General features: G+C 52.8%; 2 protein-coding genes across 2 annotated transcripts; one reads left to right on the top strand and one right to left on the bottom strand.

Annotated features, from left to right (window-relative positions):
• Positions 1–12773: 12773 nt before the first annotated feature.
• Positions 12774–13706, top strand: LOC136000276 (olfactory receptor 14J1-like). The gene has a single exon (XM_065654054.1). The coding sequence runs from the start codon at positions 12774–12776 to the stop codon at positions 13704–13706; it is 933 nt and encodes a 310-aa protein (XP_065510126.1).
• A 5844-nt stretch (positions 13707–19550) lies between these two features.
• Positions 19551–20513, bottom strand: LOC136000382 (olfactory receptor 14J1-like). The gene has a single exon (XM_065654161.1). It carries the CDS (start codon positions 20511–20513, stop codon positions 19551–19553), a length of 963 nt encoding a protein of 320 aa, XP_065510233.1.
• Between the last annotated feature and the right edge of the window lie 4975 nt (positions 20514–25488).

Genomic DNA, 25488 nt, shown 5'->3' with positions numbered 1-25488 from the left:
TTTCTGGTCTTTAACTGGCAGAACAGCAGTCATGCACCCTACAGGATGTGCTCGCCTGTGTGCACTTGGGGTCCAGACAGTTAAGCTGATTCCGGCTTCAACTGTGGTACTTCTAAGCACTGAAGTTTAAACTCAAAACGAAAGAGAAGAAGACCGGCAGTCCAGGTATACGCCACCAGGAAGTTAAAGCAGAAGAAAGGCCAGCGTGGCACACGCTCAAGGACAGGGCTGCCTGTAGCTCTTTGGCAGGGAAGCCTCTCCCCATCCAACCGCATTTCTCCTCCTCTCCTCCAGTTCTCCTCCCTCTTTGTCCCCATACCTTCAGCTGGAAGGTCTGACTGGGATTCAGCGGTGCCAGGAAAGTAAACTGTCCCAGGAATATTCCCTGCTCCTCGTGTTCTTCCTTGAAGCCCTACAGAAAGACAAGGGAGGAGAAAACAAGAGTGTCTGGTATCATCATGGCAAGACTGAACTTCAGTCGGTGAAGGATGGCATTATTTCATCTACGTAGTCCAAGGACAATGAGCACAAGGAAAAGACAAGAAGCTGCAGGTGGGCAGCACGCCACACTTGCCTACTCAATGAGTCCAGGCTGCCAGTCAGAAAAGGAGCACACGCTCCCAGTGAGAGGGAGAAAAACTGAGGATAACAAATGCCACTGAGATTGGAAGCCAAGAAGGTCTAGGACCATGCACTGTGCCAGCTCCTTTTCCCTGTGGCTTCTAAAGTAGCATCTTGCCCCAGAAGCTTCCTTTCGAGTGGTACATTGAATAAAAGAGGAATACAATGGAGTTGCTTCATTCCCAAGGAGCCTGTTTCTTCTGAGAGCCAGGAGAAAGCTTCAGGCCACTGGACTCTTTGACCCGTCTTCATCCCCTGCTTGGAAATGCTGTGCAAGCCCCTGCCCCCCACTCCAGAGAAATCACTTACATAGACAGCAAAGTCCTTTGGAGCTCCGGAGAGACTTTCTCCATGGAACGCTGTCCCTGAGACGTGGTCCATGGTGACTGCCCTGGGAATCACTGGCACAGACAGCTTGATGAACACATGTCCCTGGCTTCCTGGGAAGGGCCAGCACTTTCCAGGATGGTTTTCTGGCTGAAAGGACAAGAAGAAACTGTATTGACATGGAGAAGGTTGCCCTGGCTCTCATTCCTGCCATGAGCATCAGAGGATTAAGAATTCATTAGGTCAATCAATTCCGCTTTGAATGGCAGCCAGGGCCTTCAGTCAGACCTTGTGGGTATTGAACAGAGCAGCAGTTGTGCTTCTGCCGGTCCAGAGCCCTCACCAAGAACAAGCCAGGGACAGTGTGGCTGAAAGGCCCCTGCCCAGAGCAGGTGGCAGCCACAGGCCCCCCTGGATGAACCTTTCCTGTCAGGGGAAGCCCTCGCTGCCTCTCATCCACCGCCACCTCCTTCCCCTGGCACCATCCAGCTCTTCAGATTGTGCAGGCAGGTCAGGAGCAGGGCCAGGACGTCTTGAGAGCCCAGCGTGGGACCCTCCAGCAGTGCAGGCTCTCAGCACCCGCTGGTGCTCACTAAGAGCACATCCCAGACCTCTGCAGGCATCTCTGCCCTTCTCCTTCCTTGCAGTGCTGACACTTTGCACAGCAACTGGGCAGACACAGACTGCAGGAGCAGCCTGGCCTGCTAGAAGCTCCCGCAGAGAACCTGGGGCACTCTGGGAGAGGGAGGAGGGAGACACTCAGCAGGGAGACACAGGAGGAGAGCAGGTCCATGTGAGAAGGAGGCAGGAAAGGAAGTTTCGAGGAGCAAAGATGGGGGGAAAGGCAACTCTGAGCAGCGTGTGTGCTTCATTCTCCTGACCTTCCTTTTACTGCTTCTTGGTGCTCCTACCTCCAGAATAAGCTCAGGGGACCTCACGTAATCCATCACCGGCAGGGAATACAATAACACCTTTGCTCTGGCCGTCCGGAGGGACAGAGAAGTCCTGGAACGAATGACGGCAGCCCCTGGAAATTAAAACATGAGCACGATCATCAGGCAGTGTCAGGAGGAATATTACACTCTTGTCTTGGAAAAGGCTCCTCAGTTGTCATCCATGTCCTACGGTGGGTTCCCTCTGTCTTACTGGCACGGCCCCTCTGGGACACGTAGCAAGGTGTCATTAAACTGTCGTATGGGGCTGTGGAAAAAGACAAGAATGTGAACCAGCCTTCCTGTGCTTCCCATGGGGCCTGGCCTGCTACAGGCTCTGTCAGTGGGGGCAATTTTAGGGCACGAATTGACCCTTGACTTCTCGCCCCTTCTCTCCTGCCCCTGGGCACGTTCCAATGCCCATCTTGTCAATCTGGACAGGAAGCACTTTGGAATTGGTTTGCATGTACAATGTCACAGCACCTGCTGATTTCAGGGCATAATCAGTCATCAGGACCTGGATTTCTTCCAGCTTCTCCAGAGCTTGATTGATGATCTCCTGAACAGCCTGGAAAGGAACACAAAGGGGAGCGCCTGTTGGAAGGAAAAAGAATGGAGCAAGCAGCTCCCCTGCAAGGCCAGCCAAGGTGAATGGAGACAAGGCCCATTTCAGATGGAAGGAACACCCAAATTGCCTGGCAGCATCCCTAGTTTGCTCTTCTTTGATTGACAGGATCAGAAAGGAGGGGCTGCTCACTCCAGTGCTCTGAATGCTGAAGCTGTGGGAAGGGGCTTTTCCTGTGGAGAGGCCCCAGGTCAGGCAGCAGAGACAGAAAAGCCTTCTGGACATGAGATAGGACCGGCTTAACTCTGGACCTCTGAGACCATTCTTTCTTTCCAGTCCTCCCTTGAGGAGGACCTGAGATCTGGACGCAGAGGAAGGTACGACTCAGACAGCCATCATTCCCGTCATGGCTCTCTCTTCCCCATAAGGAAGTGTGGAGCAACAGGAAAAAGAAGTGTGGCCATGACAGCACTTGTTCCAGCAGCACCAGCCTGTTGGCTGGGACAGGGAATTCAGGAGGATATGTGCCGGAGGGAGGATAAAACCCCTGAGTAGATCCTTCTGCCTTGTGCCCTTACCCGTCCGGTAAAGCCTGGGAGCTTTGCCTGCTTCACGCCTTCATGGAGAGCCCGCTCCGCGACATCCTTTGCGCTCCAGCGCAGATGATAAAGCTGTTCCTGGAGCTTACGGAGCTGGTTGGGCAGGGGCAGGGTTTCACGCAAGTCTTCTCCTAAGTCTGCTGCAGTTCTCCAGAGGGTTAAGGTGCCGTGTTGTCCCACATGGTAAATACCTGTCAGACACACACCAGAGCTTAGAACTTGGTCTAAGGCTGGGTTAGGCCTTGGGATGCCCGCTCCCATTTCTGTGTCTCTCCCAAGTGACATAGATGTCTCTCCTGTTGTTGTCTTTGACAGTGGCCATCATGACGTACAGCTCCGCAATAGATGGACGTTCCCTGCCCTGGACTGTGCTCCTTGTCCTGCAGAAGATTTTCATCCCCCTAGGGCAGGAGAGCTCAGCTACGGCCTCTCCCTCGGCTGAAGAGAACTGGCTTAGCCCTCCTGGGGAAGGCAAGTCACCCCTTCCTCACTCCCACACCCGTCCCGCTTGAGCAGGGACTGGCACAGCTCTGTCGAGGACTTTCTGCTCTTAGCTGAGCTCCTCTGGTCACAGCGCGGGAAGTGGAACAAGGTAGGATGAAGCCCTGAATACATCCCAAAGCACCATCCACAGGTCGGAGCTCTTGCAGAGACTCACCGAAAGAGAACAGTCCGAGAATCAGCACCAGGGTTGTTGTTTTCAGTGCCTTCATCTTCCTGCAGAGCAGCAAGGAGGAAAAGGATGGTGAAGCTGGTGATACCCGTGCAGATCAGCAGCAGACAGGCAGCAGCAGCAGGGACTGCAGCCCTTGAGCCTGGCGTTCCTGGCGTGAGCACTGGCTTGGTTCTGCACCAGCTCGATTCACTGCTGGGGTTGTCACCGGCTGCACCAGTAGGGGATTTGTCATGGCAGGGATTGTTTTGTTAGGGGCAAAGGGCTCAAGATTGACTCTGGACTAAGAGCAAGAGCTGCAACAAGAGCTGTGGCCACACTTCCCGTCTGTGGGGCTGGAGAGGGGTTCTTTGGAAATGGAAGGGACAGAACGAACGCCTGTTTCTCCAGCCCACCATCCGATCGCAACTTGTGCTGATCCTGTTCTCCACCCTCCCAAGAGAAGGTTCAGCCTGTGCCCCTACAGTTCAACAGCTGCCAGGCAGGGGGTGTGTGTCTCCCCTCTCGCAGCATTTCTTTAGCAGCTGGGTTCTCTCTGGCCCTTCTCTTGGCATAACTGCAGACAAATGCAGACTGGGGAAAGAGGGAGGGAGGGCTGAATGTCAGTGCGTTCTGGCAAGCAACGGGCAACCAAGGAAGCACCAAAGAAACACTCTGGTGATCACACTCCCTCCATGCGATCCAAAATGGACCTGTCCCTTATTCTGCAGAGATCAAAGGCTTTTTGGGCCTCGCCCTTGTGCTCATGAAGAGACTGAAAGCTGGCTGCTGCCTTCCACCAGCTCAAGACCGAGCTCTCAGGCTGCCCTTGGGTTCCTCTCCTGTCCACCATCCACCCACCCCAGCTGATGAGGTGGAAAACACATGTGGGGAAAGGGGAGGAGGATTTTTCAAACATACCCGTTCAAACGTTCAACCTTCTCTCTGTGTCTCTTGGTACCTGCTAAGGTGCAGGTAACAAGCATCTTGCTTGCTCAAGAGCGAGCCAAAAACTCTGCGATCTCAGTTCCCTGAAGATCGAGAGTGACAAAGGCGCAGGGGGACACCTGCTCTTATACCCTGCTGTGCCGACCTCAGCGCTGATGCTGCTTTGTGACATCAACGGCGGTGGGTGATCTCACAATGGAAGAGGCTGCGCCACGTTTGGAGGTCAAGTCCCACCTGACAGGAGCAGGTCTTGCAGTCCTCTCTGCAAGGGAAGAAATCCTTCACCACAGAAAGACGGGAAAGGTACAGGAGCATGTTACTCTCAGAAAACAGACTCTGTCAACCACTCTTCCTCTTGTTTACCAAAGTTCAGACAATGTTAGAAAATAACCACAAAAAAGTAAGATTCTTAGTCTTTTTTTATGGACCACATTAAGTTATCAGGACTCATTGAGAGGGCTTTAAACTAGATTTGAAGGGAGAGGGGGACGAAAACAGATGTGGCAGAGGCACAGCCAAGGGCGACATGCTGGCATCTGAGGATAGTGCTAATGATGCCCTTCGGTCTGCCGACCCAATGCAATCAATGGCCCAGCTGAAGTGCATCTTTACGAATGCACACAGCATGGGCAACAAACAGGAGGAGCTGGAAGCCCTTGTGAGGCAGAAAAACTATAATTTAACTGTCATCACAGAAACATGGTGGGATGACTCTCAGAACTGGAGTACTGCAATGGATGGCTATAAACTCTTCAGAAAGAACAGGTGAGGAAGGAGAGGAGGTGGGGAAGCAGTGTATGTTGGGGGGGGGGTTTGATTGTCTGGAGCAGAACTGCTACTTTGGCCTTCTAGGGCAGACTTTGATCTGTTTAGGAGGCTGCTTGGCAGAGTCCCTTGGGAGGCAAACCTGAAGGACAAAGCAGTCCAGGAAGGCTGGTCTGTCTTCAAGAAGGTGATCTCAGAGGTGCAGGAGCAGTTGTACCCGTGTGCCAGAAGGCAAGCCGGCGGGGAAGAAGGCCAGCCTGGCTGGACAGAGAGCTGCGGCTGGAACTTAGGAATAAAAGGATAATTTATAACCTTTGGAAGGAGGGCCAGGTGGCTCAGGGGGATTACAAGAATGCTGTGAAGTTATGCAGGGATAAAATTAGAAGGGCCAAAGCCCAACTAGAGCTGGGCCTGGCTACTGCTGTAAAAGACAACAAAAAATGTTTCTAGAAATATATTAGCAACAAGAGGAGGGCTAAGGAGAACCTCCATTCCATGATGGATGCAGAGGGAAAGATAGTGACGGAAGATGAGGGAAACCCTGAGGTATTAAATACCTTCTTGCCTCAGTCTTTAATAGTCAGAACAGTTGTGCTCCAGGTACCCAGCCCCCTGAGCCCCAAGACAGGGATGGGTTGCAGAATGAAGCCCCAATAATCCAAGGGAAAATGGTTTGCAACCTGCTGCACCACTTGGACACCCACAAGTCTATGGGGCCAGATGGGATACACCCTGGGGTGCTGAGGGAGCTCGTGGAGGTGATCACTGAGCCACTTTCAATTATTTAGCTGCAGCCCTGGCTAAGTGGGGAGGTCCCAGTTGACTGGAAGTTGGCAAATGTGACACCCATTTACAAGAAGGGCAAGAAGGACAATTCGGGGAACTAAAGACCTGTCAGTCTGACCTCGGTGATGGGGAAGGTCATGGAGCAGATGATCTTGAGAGACATCAGGCAGCACATACAAGACAAGCAAGAGATCAGGCCCAGTCAACATGGATTTACGAAAGGCAAATCCTGATTGACCAACCTGATCTCCTTCTATGACAAGGTGACTCAACTAGTAGATGAGGGAAAGGCTGCGGATGTTGTGCACTTAGACTTCAGTAAAGCCTTTGACACCGTATCCCACAGCATCTCCTGGAGAAGCTGCAGCTAATGGCCTGGATGGGTGTATCTGTGATGGATAAAGAACTGGCTGGAGGGCTGGGCCCAAAGAGTTGTGGTGAAGGGAGCCAAATCCAGTTGGAGGCCGGTCACAAGTGGTGTCCCAGGGCTCAGTATTGGGGCCAGTTCTGTTTAATCTCTTTATCAATGATCTGGACGAGGGGATCGAGTGCACCCTTAGTAAGTTTGCAGATGACACCAAGTTGGGTGGGAGTTTTGATCTGCTAGAGGGTAGGAAGGCTCTACAGAGGGTTCTGGAGCTGCTGGTCCATTAGGCTGAGGGCAACTGTCTGAGGTTTAACAAGGCCAAGTGCCTGGTCCTGCACTTGGGTCATAACAACCCCCGCACCACTACAGGCCTGGGAAGGAGTGGCTGGAAAGCTGTCGGTTGGAACAAGACCTGGGAATGTTGATTGACAGCAGCTGAACATGAGCCAGCGTGTGTCCAGGTGGCCAAAAAGGCCCCCAGCATCCTGGCTTGTATCAGGAATAGTGTGGCCAGCAGGCCCAGGACAGTGACCGTCCCCTGTGCTGGGCACTGGGGAGGTCAAACCTCAAATCCTGGGGTCAGTTCTGGCCCCCTCACAACAAGAAAGACCTTGAGGTGCTGGAGCGAGTTCAGAGAAGGAAAGGAGCTGGTGAGGGGCCTGGAGCACAAGTCTTCTGAGGAGCAGCTGAGGGACATGAGGCTGTTTAGCTTGGAAAAAAACAGACTGAGGGGAGACCTTCTCAGTCTCTACAGCTACCTGAAAGGAGGTTGTAGCATGGTGGGTGTTGGTCTCTTCTCCCAAGTAGCAAGTGCTAGGACAAGAGGAAATGGTCTCAAGTTGTGCCAGGGAAGGTTCAGATTGGATATTAGGAGACATTTCTTCATGGAAAAAGTTGTGAAGCAGTGGAACAGGCTGCCCAGGGAAGTGGTGGAGTCACCATCCCTGGAGGTGTTTAAAACATGTTTAGATGGGTTTCTTAGGGACATGGTTTAGTGCTAGAGTTGGGTTATGTTATGGTTGGACTCAATGATCCTGAGGGTCTCTTCCAGCTGAAATTATTCTATAATTCTATTGACAAATCAAATTCAGGGCAGTTATTCCTTTTAATGCCAGTTACACACCTGCAGTGTTACGTGAGGTGCCAAGGCTGTCACACACCCCTACATGCACTGGGCAGGGATAGCGATGGTCCTGTCCAGGGCAGCCATCCCCATCCACAGTGAGTGTGGGACAGACACCCCAGACAGCATTGCAGACAGATTCGGTGTCTTTGTGCAAGAAACTCATTCCCACCTCTGAAGCATCGCAAGATCTGTCCCTTCTCTATCCAGTAGATGTAGGGCAGCCCTTGAGTAGGAAGCGCTTCACAGCGGAGTATCCATGCGTATAGCAACACTTCCAAATCTCCTTTTTTTCTTTTCACCACCCTGTTCTCACCCCCTTGATAACACAATCAAGGAACAGACAAACCATTGTCACATTGGGCCTGTCAGCAGCACCTTGTCATTCCTAGAGATCAGTGACACGTCTGCCCAAATACCTCAGGGGCAGCAGAGATGCCACTGACAAAACACACATTTCCTTCCAGGTCTGTCATTCCCAGCCCTGTTTCTCTCTGGCCTTGGGGACAGCAGGGCTTGCTTACTCTCCTGTTGCCCAATTTCAGCCCTAACTTTGCATCTGCCAACCACTGTGACATTGCTCTGCTCTGAAGTCAAACCTTTGCACACATGGGGACCTGGATTCTTGATACCAACCAGATTTCCCGAGAACTCTCAGAGCTTGGCCGGGTGCTACAGCTGAGGTGCCACAGCCCAACTGTGCACTGATGCCCTCAGCCAAGGGCACAGCCAGGACAAGCTGCAGCCTGTGCTGTTTGACACCCATGGAGTCACCGCCAAGGCGTGGTGGGACAAGTCACACAGCTTGGGGTGCTGCACTGGGTGGGTACAGGCTTTTCAGGAGAGGCGGGCTGGAAGGATCAGCAGTAGGATTCCCTCAGAGTGAAGAAGTTGCTTGGATGTATGGAGCTCCTTTATGTGGAGAGTGACCAGATGGGTTTTCCCTTGTGAGTGAGGGCACCAATGACAAAGCCTGTGGGGGCACATGACCATGCCCCCCAACAATCTGGTGCCACCGAAAGTGGGGCACAGCAGTCAGGGAGAGGCACCAGGATAAGGAGGCGAAAGCAGCACTGAAAGACTGTGCTAGGGAAATTGGAAATTATTTCCTTTTTCTTGAATAAACTCTGATGGAACCCTGCTACTACTGCCATTTTACTGGCCACTTTCTGGGCTCAGGAGAGTCCTGCAAGCTGAGGCCGCTTTTCTTTAGGGGGCACCGGGGGCTCCCCGGGCAAGTGGTCCCTGCCCTGGCTGGAATTGGAGGGAATGCGGCTGCAGCAGTCCAGGGAGAGTCCAGACCTTGAGAAACTTTGGGGTTCTACCATCAGGAATCTCCTAAGTTTCAAAAGGAGATGTGGCCAGTTCTGTATCGGGGCAGGAGAATAACCCCATCCATCAGGACAGAGCAGGACCTGACACGCTGAGCAGTGACCCTGAGGAGAAGGGCCTGGGCACTACAAGGGCCGCCACACAAGCCCGTGCTGCACGCTCACCATGAACAAGGCAGCTGCACACGGGGCTGCATGAGGAGGAGCGTGGGGACCCAGACACCTGGAGTTCTCATCCCATTCGGTTCAGCACTGGTGTGACCCCACACACACGGGTGTGTGTCAGTGTGCGGCTTCCCAGTTTGGAGAAGCAGGGAGGAACTGGAGAGTGTAGGGCTCTGCCAAGGCAGGGTTCAGGACCTTGTGCACATGGTGTGGGATGCTGAGGGACCTGGGCTGCTCTGGCCCAGCAGCGCTGGGGAGGCTGCAGCAGTGTAGGAGTAGCCTGAGAGTGCTGGAAGGGTGGTTTCAGAGATGGTGGAGGTTTTCTTCACAGTGGGAAAGAGCACGAGAAAGAAATAATGGCACACAGTGCAGCTGGGGAGGTCCAGGCCGGCCATGAGCAGGAAGGAATGTGAGTGGAAGGGCAGTGCTGTGGTGGAGCAGGTCACCCAGAGGGAGTCTGCATCAGCCCAAGGCTTTGTGCTTCAAGGAACAGCTGGGGAGGATGGAGAGAGATCAGCAAAGGAAGGAAGATGCTCAGACAAGAGCCAGGTGGGCAGCAGGGGGGATGTGTCCAGCCTGCAGGGAAAGAGGTGCAGGTGATGCCACAGCATAGGACAGGCTGTCGTGGAGATGATCAAGGGATGTAAAGAGGCTGAAAGCCCCCACAAGACGTGAGCTGCTTCTCCCCTTAGCTATGGCTGTTGTCTCCACCTCTGATGCCTGTGAGGAGACACCTTGTCCTTAGAGCACAGGGGCCTCATGGCCTCCTTGTCCCCAGCCAGGAACCTGGGAGGTGTGGGACCATAGTCCTGCCCTTGGCCTTGCACAGCCCCACATCACACTGTCCCAGGAACAGCCCTGGGCAATGTGGGAGGGACAGGATCTCCTTTCCCAGGGTTGGGGGTCAGGGCTTGGCCCTTTGGTTAATGAAACACATCCAGGTTTACTCAGCATCAGAGAGACCTTCACCTTGCTTTTCTTGATCTGTCATCTCTGCCTCCAGTTTTCTTCTCTAACCAGACCCTGGAGTCTGTTCCTCAGTAGTGTTCCTCAGTGGGACCCATTAACATTACAAGAAACTTTGGAGTTTGAATCCGACTTGGACTTCTTGAGAGGTTTCTTCAGCTTCATCCAGGGTCTGAAGTTCATGGACTCAGCACCAAAGCAACCAAGGGGTCATTAAAGTGCCTTGGGCTGCTCCTGTGCTGCTGAGCTGGGCTGGGCTCCTGGGACAGAGGGAGCTCATGGCAAGCGGCAGCGCTGCAGAGAGACAGCTCTGCCCAGGAGCAGCTCCTCTGCAAAGCGCAGCAGGGCTGAGGGCTCTGCCTGGGGGTCTCAGGGAGACGAGCAAGGCAGAGAGAGATTAAAGGTGGTCAGGACTGGGAGGATGACTGAGAGCTCACTGGAGGAGAAATCTTTGCAGCCTTGCCATGGTAAGTCTCTGGGTGCAGGGCAATGCAGCTGTAGCTCCTGGAGGCATCTCCTCAAGTTAGCACAGGCACAGCTTGAGGGATCTGTAAGGAGGGGGCTGTTATCAGGCAATTTTGAACAGCTGTGTAGCTGGGTGAGCAGCCAAGGGTGCCCAGGGCTGTCCTGCAGAGCAGGGTCCCTGCACCCCAGGGCTGTGCTGGGACAGGGACTCTGCCACCTGCCAGGGTCAGCACTGCCCGGGGAGATCTCCACAGTGCTGTGGGGAGAAGCTGTGGGGGGAAGGAGAGACTCCTATCAAGGCAGGAAAGGTGCTTCTGCTGTTAAGGGGGTGCTGTGTGGATCAGAGCTGCTCACAGCTCCAGATCACCCCCAGGATTTTTCCAAGTGGATGCCTCAAGCAGAAGATCAATGCAAGGATTAGCAGACAGATAGGGGGCTTTCCTGAGCCTGTCTTTTCAGTTTCCTATCCCGAGGGTTGGGGGGTGCAGGAAAGGTTAAAATGAAAATGAGCTCTCATGTTTAAACAAGTCACTGTGACTCCTGAGCTGCAACTTTGAATGATCAGTACATCTGCCAGAAGCCTCATAACATCCCTTCAGCTGCTGCTCTGCCTGTGCACAGCACCAGCATCACATCTGCTGAACCCGTCAGCCTTAGTCTGACCTGTCCTGTTTTCCAACCTGCAAACAGGAAGATGCCCCCAGGCAGTGCCCTGTGAACAGGCAGGATCTGTAGGGCCAGGGTGAGGGCACAGAGGGTGGGATGGGGTCTGTGAGCATTGACAGGGAAGAGACATGGGCAGGGAAGCACCTCCCAGGGGGAGAATCTCCAGGCAGCAGGGAAATGATCAGAAATGACAGGAAAATAAAACTGGCATTGTTATGGGAGGGTGAACACAGAAAACTCCCTTTCATCCTCTGCAGTGCAGATCACTCCTGTGAGCAGCCCCCTCACCTCCTCTCCCACCCAGCAAAGCCTCTGCCCTCAGGGCCGGGGGCTCCAAGGCATGAAGCAGCTCCTGTGCAGCCAGAGCTCCAGTTCCCTCTGCAGAGCACAGGGGCTGAGAGCAGCTGCCCGGCAATGCTGGTGTGTGGGAGGTGGCTGCACAGCTGGGGAAGGGTGACGCTGTCTGAGTGCCCGGCTGCCTCTGCCCTGGCCTCTCTCACACCCACCCTCACCGCATTTTCCTTCTTTCTCTGGGTCACTGTTGTTGTGATCTTGTTCTTGCTGTCGGGCTCTCTGGGGATGGGAGTTTCAGCTGCAGACTCACAGCCTGATCTTGTGGGTCTTTTCCTGCAGGTGTGTCCATGGGAACATGTGTCCCAGCTTTGCTCTGACCTGTGGGGCTGTGGGCAATGCAGTCTGTGGGGCAGGGGAATGAGCATTATCTGAATTCCCCATGCAGAAGTGCAGAGATGCTATGATGGAAGAAATGCAGTTCGGTTTGTGAAATGAGCTGTGTGTGTCTTGGGATAGAAGTGGGGTGCTGAGACCTGAGGAAAGGGTGGGACATGTCATGGTCTGAGGTGGGTCCCTCTGCTCTCAGCAGTGCCCAGTGGCTTTTCAGGGTAACATGCCAGTGTGATCAGCCTCCATCTCAGAAAAGGCAGCTGGAGCAAGACAGAGGGACAGACCAGCTGCCCTCACTCTGCACTGACCCACAGGCATCCTCTGGTCTCGCAGGACTCGCTCTGTTCTCCCTGAGTGCAGCAGAAATGCTGAGGGTTTCTGACACCCAGCAACACTCTCCAGGGGAGGAACTTCTCTGCAGGAAGCTGCAAAAAAACAAGCCTCTCAAACTGCCTTGTTCTGTCCTGGTTCATTATCACTAGGAGAGCAGATGCTGACAGTCCCTTCTGCACCAGGAACGGGTCCATCTGACACAGCTGAACCCCAGGACTGGACCCTGTTCCCCCGTTCCCATGACCCCTGCTGCAGAGCAGGGCTGACTCCTGGGCAGCCAGCGGGCACAGGCCCTGCTCCTCACGGCACCTCCAGCCAGCACCACCCAGGGCTCAGCCACGGAGCTGAAGGAAGGTCTGGAAAAGGACAAGGGGTGTGGAGCGGGGGGAGGGGGTATGTGATTTTGCTCAGAGAAGTTTCTCCTAAATTGTCACTTTCTTTTGCTCCTGTAACAGTGCCCCACGCTAATCAGCAGCAAATGTCCAACAGCAGCTCCATCACCCAGTTCCTCCTCCTGGCGTTCACAGACACACGGGAGCTGCAGCTCTTGCACTTCTGGCTCTTCCTGGGCATCTACCTGGCTGCCCTCCTGGGCAACGGCCTCATCATCACCACCACAACCTGTGACCAGCACCTCCACACCCCCATGTACTTCTTCCTCCTCAACCTCAGCCTCCTTGACCTGGGCTCCATCTCCATCACTGTCCCCAAATCCATGGCCAACTCTCTGTGGGATACCAGGGCCATTTCCTATGCAGGATGTGCTGCCCGGGTCTTCTTTGTAGGTTTCTTATTTGGTGGAGAGTATTCCCTCCTCACCATCATGTCCTACAACCGCTACGTTGCCATCTGCAAACCCCTGCACTACGGGACCCTCCTGGGCAGCAGAGCTTGTGTCCACATGGCAGCAGCTGCCTGGGCCACTGGGTTTCTCAATGCTCTGCTGCACACAGCCAATACATTTTCACTGCCACTGTGCAAGGGCAATGCCCTGGACCAGTTCTTCTGTGAAATGCCCCAGATCCTCAAGCTCTCCTGCTCACAGTCCTACTTCAGGGAAGCTGGGCTCCTTGTGGTTAGTGTCTGTTTAGGATTTGGGTGTTTTGTGTTCATTGTGCTGTCCTATGTGCAGATCTTCAGGGCCGTGCTGAGGATCCCCTCTGAGCAGGGACGGCACAAAGCCTTTTCCACGTGCCTCCCTCACCTGGCCGTGGTCTCCCTGTTCCTCAGCACTGCCATGTTTGCCTACCTGAAGCCCCCCTCCATCTCCTCCCCATGGCTGGACCTGGTGGTGTCTGTTCTGTACTCAGTGGTGCCTCCAGCATTGAACCCCCTCATCTACAGCATGAGGAACCAGGAGCTCAAGGATGCCCTGTGGAAACTCATATCTAAGTGTTTTCTGAAGCAATAAACTCTCCATCTCCTTCTACATAGCAGTTTTAATGTAACTACTTACAGGCCCAGCCTCTCATCTGTATTTTCTGTTGTTATTGATGGTTTTTTTAATTGTGATAACATTGTCATCCCCTTTCTAAATTACTTCCTTCTTTTCTTTTATAACCACTGGTTGTGTAAATGAGGAGCCATGATCTGTGTGTATTTAAACAAAATAAAGGGTCCTGTAGTGACTTGTTTTTCAATATATATCCTTCCTGCAAGGCCTTTTGGAGCTGCAGGGACAGTTCCTGTGTGCATGGGAGGAGGGGAAAAGAGTCCAGCCTGGCAGCACTGCCAGGGAGCAGCAGCGCTTGGCCTTCCAGAGCTGTTCTCGTTCCACTCCCACACTCTCCTTCTCATCCCTTGTGTTGGTGCAAGGCCTGAGTGCTCTGGCAGCCTGGTCACCATCCTGCTGTGTGTCAGTCCTGTGAGCGCAGGCAGAGACAGGCAATGGGCACTGCTGTGACAGAGCTGGCCTCACAACAGCCTTTCCAGAAAGAAAGGTGATCTCCTATGGGCAGGCCCTGAAGGTTTAGGTCTGCTTCCAGACCTTCTATCAATAACATTCCCAAGGAAATGGCCCACAGATGCAAACACCAGGGTACAGATAAACAGTGTGTGTGTGCGGGGCTGGGCACACAGCAGTGTCCTCTCACAGCCAGGCCTCCTGCCAGAGACCTGCAGGACCAGCAGAGCAGGGGCTGGGCTGTGCCCCTGTGCACTGGACACCTCGCAGAAGCTGCCCCAGGGCATCATCATGGACTGGCCCCTCATAACCTCCATTTCCAGCCCTGGCCTCTCTCCCCAGCTCACAGAGGTTGTTCTTCCCTCCATGGATGGACACTGAATGAGTAGTTCAACAGTCCGAGTTTGTGTTGTAAAGATGAGATGTGAGCACGCACATCATGTACGAGAGGTGAAATGAACATGAGTGAGGAGTGCTTTTCACTCACATTGTTAGTAGGAAATATATTTGACAAATTTGAACAAGGAGAGGAAGCGTGATGGGTGTCTACAGCCTGCAGGAAAAGAGAGGCACGTGTAGCACTGTGTAGAACACGCTTCAGTCTTGGTCAGGTCTTGGGTGCTAAGGAGGGAGATGAATGGGTGTGGTATTATGAGGTCAGTTGTGTCTCGGTAACTCATAATCCAGTAAGCAGCGTGTGGCTGTGAAGGGGACTGTGGGGTCAGTTCTGTCTCTGGAGGTGACAGCCCAGCAGAAGGAACACGGCTGGGAAAGAACCTCTGCCAAAGTAGCCACAAGCCCTACCAAGTAAGAGGCCTTGGGGATGGGTTGTCATGTCCATCCCACCTGAGTATATGATGGAATAGCAGCAGGAACATGGTCGTGTCTATCAGAGAAGCTGAAAGGCCAGCAGCAGTCCTGGGATTTAGAAGATCATGGTGAGGTTACTTCTCTCCGGTCAGGTAAAAGACCTTCAAAAATCCTAACGGGTTGGGTTTCCTGCATGAAGAGCAGTTTCTGAGATGGTTGAGCTTTCCTTGTTAGTGGGAAGAAGCAGGAAAGAGAAAAAAAAAGCCAGAAAGTGCAACTTGAAAGGTGAGGACAGGCTATCAGGAGGAAGAAGTGTCACTGGAAGGGCAGTGCTGTGGTGCAAGAGGTCACCCAGAGGGAGCTGGATCAGCCCATGGTTTGTGTTCCAAAGAGCAGCCAGTGAGGGTGCAGACACATCAGGGAAGGGACAGAAATGCTGGGGTGAGAGCAGGTGAGAAGTGACATGGGTGTCTACAGGCTGCAGGGAAAGAGGGGCAGGTGTAGGACCGTGTAGAACAGCCTGTGATGGAGATGGCAAAGGGCGCTGGTGAGGCTGGAAGGGACGAACAGAACCCAGGTCTTTGTCCCCTTGGCCATGGCAGTTGTCTCTACCACTGAGGCCCAGGAGAAGACATGTTGTCCTCATGGCACTGGGGCCTCGTTGCCTCCTTGCAGCCCCATGGAGAAGGTGGAAGTTGCTGTACCAGTGTTGTCCTTCCCTTGGCCTTGCACACCCACATCCCACGGTCCCAGGAACAGCCCTGAGCCGTGTGTGAGGGACAGGATCCCCCTTCCCATTGCCTCAAGGTCGTGGCTTCTCCTTTCTGCTGCAGAAAGCAAACCAAGGGGTTTCTGACCATCAGAGCTGAAGAAAACACTAAAAGGAGACCTCATGGTGGCTAGAGCTTCCTCACAAGGGGAGAAGGAAAGGTAGGTACTGATCTCTTCTCTCTGGTGACCAGTGACAGAACCCAAGGGAATGGCAGGACAATGTGCCAGGGGAGGGTCAGTTGGACATGAGGAAAAGGTTCTTCACCCAGAGGTGCTGGACACTGAACAGGCTCCCCAGGGAGGTGTCACGGCCCCAACCTGACAGTGTTCAAGAAGAGACTGGACACCGTCCTCAGACACACGGGGTGAACTGTGGGGTGTGCAGTGCAGGGACAGGAGTTGAACTGCAGGAGGGTGGTCAGCCGAACTGCTACTTTGGATTTCCAAAGGGCAGACTTTGACCTGTTCAGAAGGCTGGTTGGCAGAGTCCCTTGGGAGGCAGTTCTGAAGGACAAAGGTGTCCAGGAAGCTGGTCTCTCTTCAAGAAGGTGATCTCAGAGGCGCAGGAGCAGCTGTCCCCGTGTGCCGGACGGCGAACCAGTGGGGAAGTAGGCCGTCCTGGCTGAACAGACAGTTGTGTCTGCAGTTTAGGAATAAAAAGAGAATTTATAACCTTTGGAAGGAGTGACGGGAGGCTTAAGAGGAATACAAGGATGCTTTGGCCAGGCCCAAAGTGTTGCGGTGAATGGAGACAAATCCAGTGGGTGGCCGGTCACGAGTGGTGTTCCCCAGGGCTTGGTACTGGGGCCAGTTCTGTTTAACCTCTTTATCGATGATGTGGATGAGGTGATCGAGACCACCCTCACTAAGTTCGTAGATGACGACAAATTGTTCTGGAGTGTTGATCTGCTGGAGGGTGGGATGGCCATACAGAGGGATCTAGATGAGCTGGATCGTTGGGCTGAGGCCAATTGTAGGAGGCTTAACAAGGCCAAGTGCTGGGTCCTGCACTTGGGTCAGAACAACCCAGGCAGCGCTACAGGCTTGGGGAAGAGTGACTAGAAAGCTGCCTGGCACAAAAGGACCTGGTGGTGTTCATTGACAGCAGCTGAACCTGAGCCAGCGTGTGCCCAGGTGGCCAAAAAGTCCACCAGCATCCTGGCTTGTATGAGGAATAGTCTGGCCAGCAGGACTAGAGAAGAGATCATCCCCTTGTACTGTGGTCAGTTTTAGGCCCCTCATGACAAGGAAGACATCGAGGTGCTGGAGAGAGATCAGGGGAGGGTGACAAGGGTGGTGAAGGGGCTGGAGCACAAGTCTTACGAGGAGCAGCTGAAGGACCTTGGGGAATTCAGTCTGGAGAAAAGGAGGCTGAGGAGAGACCTTATCACTCTCTACAGCTCTCTGAAAGGAGGTTGTAGTATGGAGGGTGTTGGTCTCTTCTAACAAGTACCAAGTGAGAGGACAAGAAGAAATGGCCTCAACTTGTGCCAAGGAAGGTTACGATTGGATGTTAGGAAACATTTTTTCACAGAAAGGATTTTGAAGCAACAGAACAGACCGCCCAGTGAGGTGGTGGAGTCACCATCCCTGGACGTGTTTAAAAGACAGACAGATGAGGCTCTTAGGGACATGGTTTAGTGCCAGATTTAGATTATGGTTGGACTCAATGATAATAAGGGTCTCTTCCAACCACAATTATTCTATGATGCTATGGTAAGCCATTTTTGATATTTTCTTTCTCAGAGCACTATGCAACCTCCCTGAGAGCCATGACTTTTCTGAGGTGTTCGAGACATGTCTCACGGTCATACCAGCCAGTTCCACCAGCACCTGTCTGCCCCTTCCTGCACCAAAAATTTTCTCCATAACCCAACCTTCCAGGCAAGTTTCTGGGACACGGCAAATGCTGTCCAGGTCTTCTGGGCTTGTTCAGAAGAGAGCAGCTTGTCAACATGTTCATGGGCTCTCTGTGCACCTCAAAGCTTTCCTGAGCATTTTGCTCAGTGGCTTTGTCAAACTGTCTTGGGAGGGTTGTTCTGGGCATCCCACAGTCAAGGATGAGGATGCTGTAGAAAACAGTGGCACTGGTGAGAGGAGCTGGTGGAGAAGGCCTTGTGCCTGTCTACACTGGGGTAGAGAGCAGTGATGCATTCATGGGATGCCCATGTGAACAGGAAGGGGAGAAATGGTTCTGAAATGCAAATGCTCAGCATATGCAAGAGCTGCAGAAAATAGTCCTAACACATCTGTGAGCAGAGATGGTGCCGTTGTCAGCCACAAAACTGGGCAGCAAGCGGGTCTGGGTGCTGGAGCTGTAGCAGGTCTCCAGGGAGGACACAGGGACCTCGGTTCAAGGAAGCACATCCCAGTGCTGCATGCCGGTGGTTTCTTGGGGAAGTTACTCAACATGAAGTGACCTCAATACACTGTCCTACAGGCCTCCGTGGCACCCACAGGAACAGCTGATGGCATTTGTGCTTATTAGGGTACATCTGCCCCCGCACAGGATGTGCATGCTCACATCTACCCTCAGTGCAAACCTGGATTTCTGACCTAGTCATTCGGTGTCCTTCCACGGGGGGAAGAACAAGCTCTCTGAGACCTGGTGAGAGGACAATGATCAAAATGGTGGCTGCAAGAGGCAACAGCCCCAAGCTGGCACCCGGCAGCATGACAGACTGTTTCCATGTCTCTCTTGCACACACACTGTGTCCTGCTCTTCTCCTGGGACATCCCATCTCCCCACAAAGCCTTTTCCTAGGGAGAGCACACCTGCACTGGCCTGGCTGCCATTCCTGCACCCTGTCCCCACGCTCCCCACAGCCCCCGAGCTGGGGGTTTTGCTCTGTAGGTCAAGTGGGCTGTGGTGCCCGGGCTGTGGTGACTCTGCGGGGCCGTACTGGTCAGACTGGGAGGCAGCCCCAGCTGATGGTGGTCACTGCCACTGACCGTGTCCCACACAAACTCTTGGGTGGCCACGGAGGGTGCTCAGAGGGACCCTGCCTTATTCACCATGTGCGTGGGTGCTGGCCACCAACAAGCAACTGCTGAACAACCAGCCCAAAGTCCCTCGAAAGCCACACTGGGACCCTGATCCCATCACACTGAGCCCACAGAGAAACAAGCCAAACAATGAGCCCCTTGAGAGTCTATTCCTTAGGCATGTTCTTTAAAACAACTCTGGAAGAAGATCTAAACCTTCAGGCACTGTGCTAAGGAGATCCCCTTGCTGCTGGAGATGCTGTTCTGAGGCCAGCTCTGTCACAGAAGTGCCCATTGCCTGTCCTGGTCACAGGACCGACACACAGTTCGACTGTGACCAAGCCCTGGGAGCCCTCAGGCCTTGCAGCAGGACAAAGGCTGAGAAGGAGAGTGGGGAAGTGGAAAGAGAAGGACTCTGGAAAGAACAAGGCTGGTGCTCCCTGGCAGAGCAGCTCTGCTGGGACTGTTTCCTCCATCTTTGCCAACAGACACATTGTATTGACCTTCACAAAGGTTGCAGAGAAAAGATCTCAGACAAACTCTTCACTGCAGGGTATTTATTTTGTTTAAATACACAGAGAGCACGACTTCTCATTTACAAAGTCTATGACTCAAACTATAAAGGTGAACAGAGAATGAGAAGTGGAACGAGTAATAACATTTCTTTGTGGGCAATATGATCATAGTTAAAAAAGCAAAACCAAACAAGCCTTCCCCCAACTCCAAACAATCATCTCCAAATACAAAATTAAAAAAAAAGATAGGCTGGACCTGTCATGAGTTATGTCATGAGTGATATGCAGAAGATGGGAAGTTTAATGACTTTGAAAAGAATCCAGCCATCAGTTTCCTCAGGGCATCCCTGAGCTCCTGGTTCCTCATGCTGTAGATGAGGGGGTTCACTGCTGGAGGCACCACTGAGTACAGAACAGACACCACCAGGTCCAGGGATGGGGAGGAGATGGAGGGGGGCTTCAGGTAGGCAAACATGACAGTGCTGACAAACAAGGAGACCACGGCCAGGTGAGGGAGGCACGTGGAAAAGGCTTTGTGCCGTCCCTGCTCAGAGGGGATCCTCAGCACAGCCCTCAAGATCTGCTCATAGGACAGTACAATGAACACAAAACACATAAAAGCTAAACAGGCACTGACTACAAGAAGCCCAAGTTCCCTGAGGTAGAAGTCTGAGCAGGAGAGGTTGAGAATCTGGGGCATTTCACAGAAGAACTGGTCCAGGGCATTGCCCTTGCACAGTGGCAGTGAAAATGTATTGGCCGTGTGCAGCAGAGCATTGAGAAACCCAGTGGCCCAGGCAGCTGCTGCCATGTGGACACAAGCTCTGCTGCCCAGGAGGGTCCCGTAGTGCAGGGGTTTGCAGATGGCAACGTAGCGGTCGTAGGACATGATGGTGAGAAGAAAATATTCTGCACCAAATAAGAAATATACAAAGAAGACCTGGGCAGCACATCCTGCATAGGAAATGACCCTGGTATCCCACAGAGAGTTGGCCATGGATTTGGGGACAGTGATGGAGATGGAGCCCAGGTCGAGGAGGGCGAGGTTGAGCAGGAAAAAGTACATGGGGGTGTGGAGGTGCTGGTCACGGGCTATGGTGGTGATGATGAGGCCGTTGCCCAGGAGGGCAGCCAGGTAGATGCCCAGGAAGAGCCAGAAGTGCAAGAGCTGCAGCTCCCGTGTGTCTCTGAATGCCAGGAGGAGGAACTGGGTGATGGAGCTGCTGTTGGACATTTGCTCTGCCTGTGAACATGAGGACCTGTGCAAGGAGGAGGAGACAGTGATAAGTTAGGGGAGACTTCTATGAGCAAAATAAACATGCCATTTCTCATGAAAAACCTCATCCCTGATGGAGGCATGTGTCAGCTAATTCTCCTTTTCCACCAAATGACAAACACGGGTCATCACAGCTTAAAATGCAGCTTGGGCACCTAATTTCCATGAATGCACCTCTGGGGCAAGACCCCCTGCGTTGGTGTCAGAACTGAAATGGACCCACATTCCCACCCCAAGTCCAGAGAGTCAGAGCACCAGGGACAGGTGGAGAAACAGGGAAGAACACTGCAGTGCTCCTGAAAAATACAGCAAGGACAGAAAGGCAGATGGGCATGATGTGAAACCTTCTCCTTACCTGGCTGTGCTGCTGCCACTCACATGATGACACTGTAGAGCAAGTACTTTTAGCACCTCTTTTGTGTACCACGTTCCAGAAACCCTTCACCTGGAGGTCCAGCTGCTGAGGTGGAGACTCGTTACCTGGACTCCATGGCTTTGGGGCAGAGGCTCTGCTGGGGAGGGGAGGAGACCAGGGGATTGCACTGGGAAATGCGTCTGCACTACAGGGGAGGGCAGGGGGCTTCCTGAATCCCCTCCCCAGCATTTCTGGTCACAGCTCCCTCTCCCTGCCCATGTCTCTGCTGCATGGAGCTGTCCCTGCTGGGAGCTGTTTCTCTGCCCCTGAATCTGGTCCCTGTCAGTGTCACATACCCCATCTCCCATGCTCAGCTCTGCCCTGCTCACACCTCCTGGCACCGGCCACTGCCCAGGGGCAGCTCTGTGTGTGCAGGGGCTCAGGAGCAGCTCTGACAAGTCCTAACGAGAACTGGGGTCTCAGCACCTTCTCCAGGGCAGAGAAAGAAATTCCCATGTCCCACTGCCCACCCAGACAACCAAGAGTGGAAAAAACTCAAAACTTATAATCATCCCTATGAGATAAATGCTTCCTCAGTGTCCTTCAGAAGGAACATCTGCAAATGTCCTGGGGTTGAGCTGGAGCTGTGAGCTGACCTGACCCACGCAGCTCCCTCTCAACAGCAGAAGGACCCTGATCTGCTGGGGGTCGCTCCTTCCACCCACAGCTTCTCCCGTCAGTGTTGTTGGGATCTCCCCGGGCAGGCTGAGCGCTGACCCTGGCAGGCAGCAGAGTCCCTGCAGGGACCCTGCTCTGCAGGACAGCCCTGGGCATCCCTGGGTGCTCACCCCCTGCAGCTGGGAGAAGGCAACTGTCGTGCCCTGTCCGTCCAGGGAATCCCTGCTGAGGAGCAGACCCTTCTCCTCCACACCAGCCATGGGACGTGCCAGCTCTGCGAGATAATTGCAGGATCCTCATCTGCACCACCCTGCACCCAGAGACTTACTGTGTTAAGGACTGTGAAGATTTCTCCCCCAGTGAGCTCTCAGCTGTCTCACCACCCCAGACTGCATTTTCCCTCTCTCTGCCTGACTCCTCTCTCCTTGGTGCTGCAGGCAGAGCCCTCAGCCCTGCTGCGCTTTGCAGAGGAGCTGCTCCTGGGCAGAGCTGTCTCTCTGCAGCGCTGCCGCTTGCCATGAGCTCCCTCTGTCCCAGGAGCCCAGCCCAGCTCAGCAGCACAGGAGCAGCCCATGATGTCCCTTTCTCTGTCCCCTCTGGGCTCCCTCCAGCTGTCCCTGGGGCTCCAGGGGCACATCCTTTGAAACAATCTCAAGTAATCACTGATGTTGATTCTCTCTCTTCAGCAGTGACACTTCTTGCCAGCATTGTGTTCTTTGTATTAAAAAGTAAATCGGTATGAGAATCACCTTTTCTTGTCCCATCATTAGGCAGGACACCAGGAATGTTACAGCAAAGGATCTAATTTTTCCAAACTGGGGGAGGAATATGTTCCCCAGAATGAATTTAGGCATTATATTCTGGGTTTATACTCCTAGGTCTAGAGAGACATTCAGCAATCTTTTGGCCATCTCATGTCTCTGCTCTGAATCAAAGCCTTTGCTCACATGGGCTCTTGGACACTTGGTACCAGGTTTCCATGGGGCGACTCAGGTTTCCTGGTGCCACAGCTGGGGTGGTTCAGCCCAGACGTGAGGCAATGTCCTCAGCCAGGGACCTGACTGGGTGAGCTGGAGCTGTCAGTGTTGCAGATAGAGCTGTGACACAGATGGAATAAACTGCCAAGGCAGGGTGGCAGAAGTTAGTTCATCTGGTCTTCAAGCACAGCAGTCTTCAAGCACAGCAACAGGCCAGATCAAAACTCAGTCTAGACCTGTAAGGTAATTCAAGGGCCCCATAATGAGCTGTTACTACTGCAGGAACAGTTAAAGGAGAAACAAAGACACCGTGTGGGTACTGATGAATTTAATAAGAAAAAGAAGTCATATTCTCTGTGTCTCTGGTCCTCCATCTTCACCAGCAAGGTCTCCCAGGCCTCTGTGACTGGAGGCAGAACAACCAGCAGTGGATGGGGATCCAGTCAGGGGTCCCTGGAACTAACACAATCCTTTCCAGTCTATGGGACAGCAGGGGCAGCATCCCAGGAGCTGAGACAGCAGGACGATGTCACAGTGAGGCCACTCTCCACCTTCTTGGAAAGCTCATGGAGACTGGGGGGACTCCCTGACCACTGGCAGCTCTCACACATTTTGTGCACTTTTCAAAAATGGCCAATGGGTGAGCAGGGGAACTAAGGGCTGTGCCCCAGAACATGTCCACTGGGACCCCATTTCTGGGTGTCTGAAAGAGAAGGTGACGGGGTTTACCCAAGGCAAGTTGTGTCTGTCCATCCTCTTTGCTTTCTGTGAGGAAAGGACAGGGTTGCTGGATGTGGGAAGAGCAGTGGTGGTCTGTCAGCTGGAAGTCAGCAAGGCATTCAGCATCATCCCCCGCAATATTCTTGTGTCCAAGGAAGGATAATAGGGTCTGCATCGGTGTGCAGGTAGGTGGGTAAAAAACAATCTGGATGGTTGGACTTAAAAGGCTCTAGATAAAGGGAGAAACTTTCCAATCCTGAGGACAGTCAAGCCCTGGAAGCTGTTTTCCAAGAGTGCGCATGCACTCTATCCCATAAAGTGTCCAAGATGTGTTTGGATAAAGCCCTGAGTTATCTGATCTGACCCTGCTTTGAGCGGGAGGTTGGTCAAGACACCTCCCAAGGTCCCATCCAGCCTGAATGATGCTGTCCTTTCATCCCCTTCATGTTTTCAATTTAGGGACAGTTCTCTAGTTCTCCCTGGCCACAGGAATAATTCACATGAGGTCCACGGCTGTTTTACAAGTGCCCCCAAACAGCCCTGACCACATCTTGTGCATCCCTTTTCATTTGTCCCCACCCAAATTCTTCTTTTTTGCTGTCCTCATGCCCACCTTGTTGATCCTTTCAGAGCAGGTTGCTTAAGAGGTGTCAGCATCCATGTACAGAGTCTGCACACCAGCCAGGCAGCAAAGCCTTCATTACAGAAATGGAGACGAGGCTCTTGACCAGCTCATTGTACCCAGGAATCACATTTCTTGTCTGCTGAGATTCCTGGGAACACCTGAACTTTAAGTGCAGAGCATGTGAGTCCTCATTGGGTATCCTGGCTCATCTCCTGACCCATGTGGGGCCTCAGGCTGTGAAGAGAATCAAAACCAACTTTTTGGCAGGGGTAGTTTCATTTTGCATGTGTCATGCAGGGCAGATGAAAGGGGCTCAGAACTCCAGTCTCTGCTGCACTGTTGGGACTTCAGAGACTGGAAATGCAGGTGACGGTGTGTGTCAGTGCACACCACATAAACATTCTGGATTCCTTTGTGCCTTTGCAGCAACCTGGGATCTGTTCCTTGGTTTTCTTTGGCTAAAAAAGAAACAACTCCCCTATGCCACCTCCCCCTCACACCAGAAAAAAAGGAGAACAGGTGTGGAAGAGCGAGAATTCGGGGGCAATTCTGCCCAACAGGTGTCCTCTTTCAATCACAAAAAAAGTAGAGGAGAGAGAAAAAACACAGGTCTAAGAACTTCATGCAGGAGGTCAGCTGCCAAGACGTAGCATCTCTTTTGAGAAGCAACAATGACTGTTGGGAATGAAAGTTTGTTTCATCATCATCACAGAGAATAAGGAGTTCCCTGTGACTGTTATTAGTGATTGTACCACTATTGAAAAACATCCTTGAGAGCATCTCTGTTGTCCCTCAGCTCCAGAGCTCAGCCAGTAGAAAGGGCCAGATTCTTGACTTCAATATGACAGATTCCTCTCAACCTTTCTTCTAGGATTTTTACAGGGCCATATTTCCTATTATAACGTATCAATTCTAGTGCTGCTTCCCCCCACATCCACACCTTTTTAGTATTTGGTTGGTTGGGGGAAGTCGGGGCAGGGGTGAACAGTGAATCAATGGTAGTGTCAGCTCCATCCCTCTGGCTCCCACTTCTGGTACCCTGGCTTCTGATCAAACCTTCCAATCTTTCTACTGGGCTCCTCAATGCGATTGTCCTTTGAAGGTTTAAGTGTCTCTGGAAGTCACCTTATCAAGGGAGTCATCATGTCAGGACTCACTGGCAGCATCATTGAGGATTCACATTCGGGAATCAATTTTCTTTCATGTATCATTTGCAAGCAGGCTGCTTTGTGTGCACTTTCTAGCGATTGATCAGGTGTGCCAGTGATTGCCAGGGGCTCTGCCCTATCTAAAGGGTTTTCCCCTCCAGCCCAAAAAGCATCTCGCTGGGTTAGGGACCATGGGGCACGTCTGTCACCAGTTGTTAAGAAAACTTCATGCCCCCAGTAACCATGAGCTTCCTGTTCACTTAACTGAATTTGGTCTCTCCCAGTTAGGGATATGTGCCACACCTGCTCCGTTTCAGGTTCTTTAGGGAGGCGACTGTACTCTCTCTTTAGCTTGGCCAACTCAGTGGCAGTGTATGGTGTTTTCTTAGTTGTAATAAGAGGGTCAGTATCCTCTTCATTTGCATAAAAA

This window comes from Caloenas nicobarica, chromosome 32 (genome assembly GCF_036013445.1).
Source record: "Caloenas nicobarica isolate bCalNic1 chromosome 32, bCalNic1.hap1, whole genome shotgun sequence".
Classification (NCBI taxonomy): domain Eukaryota; kingdom Metazoa; phylum Chordata; class Aves; order Columbiformes; family Columbidae; genus Caloenas; species Caloenas nicobarica.
This window is presented reverse-complemented; position numbering and strand designations above follow the sequence as displayed.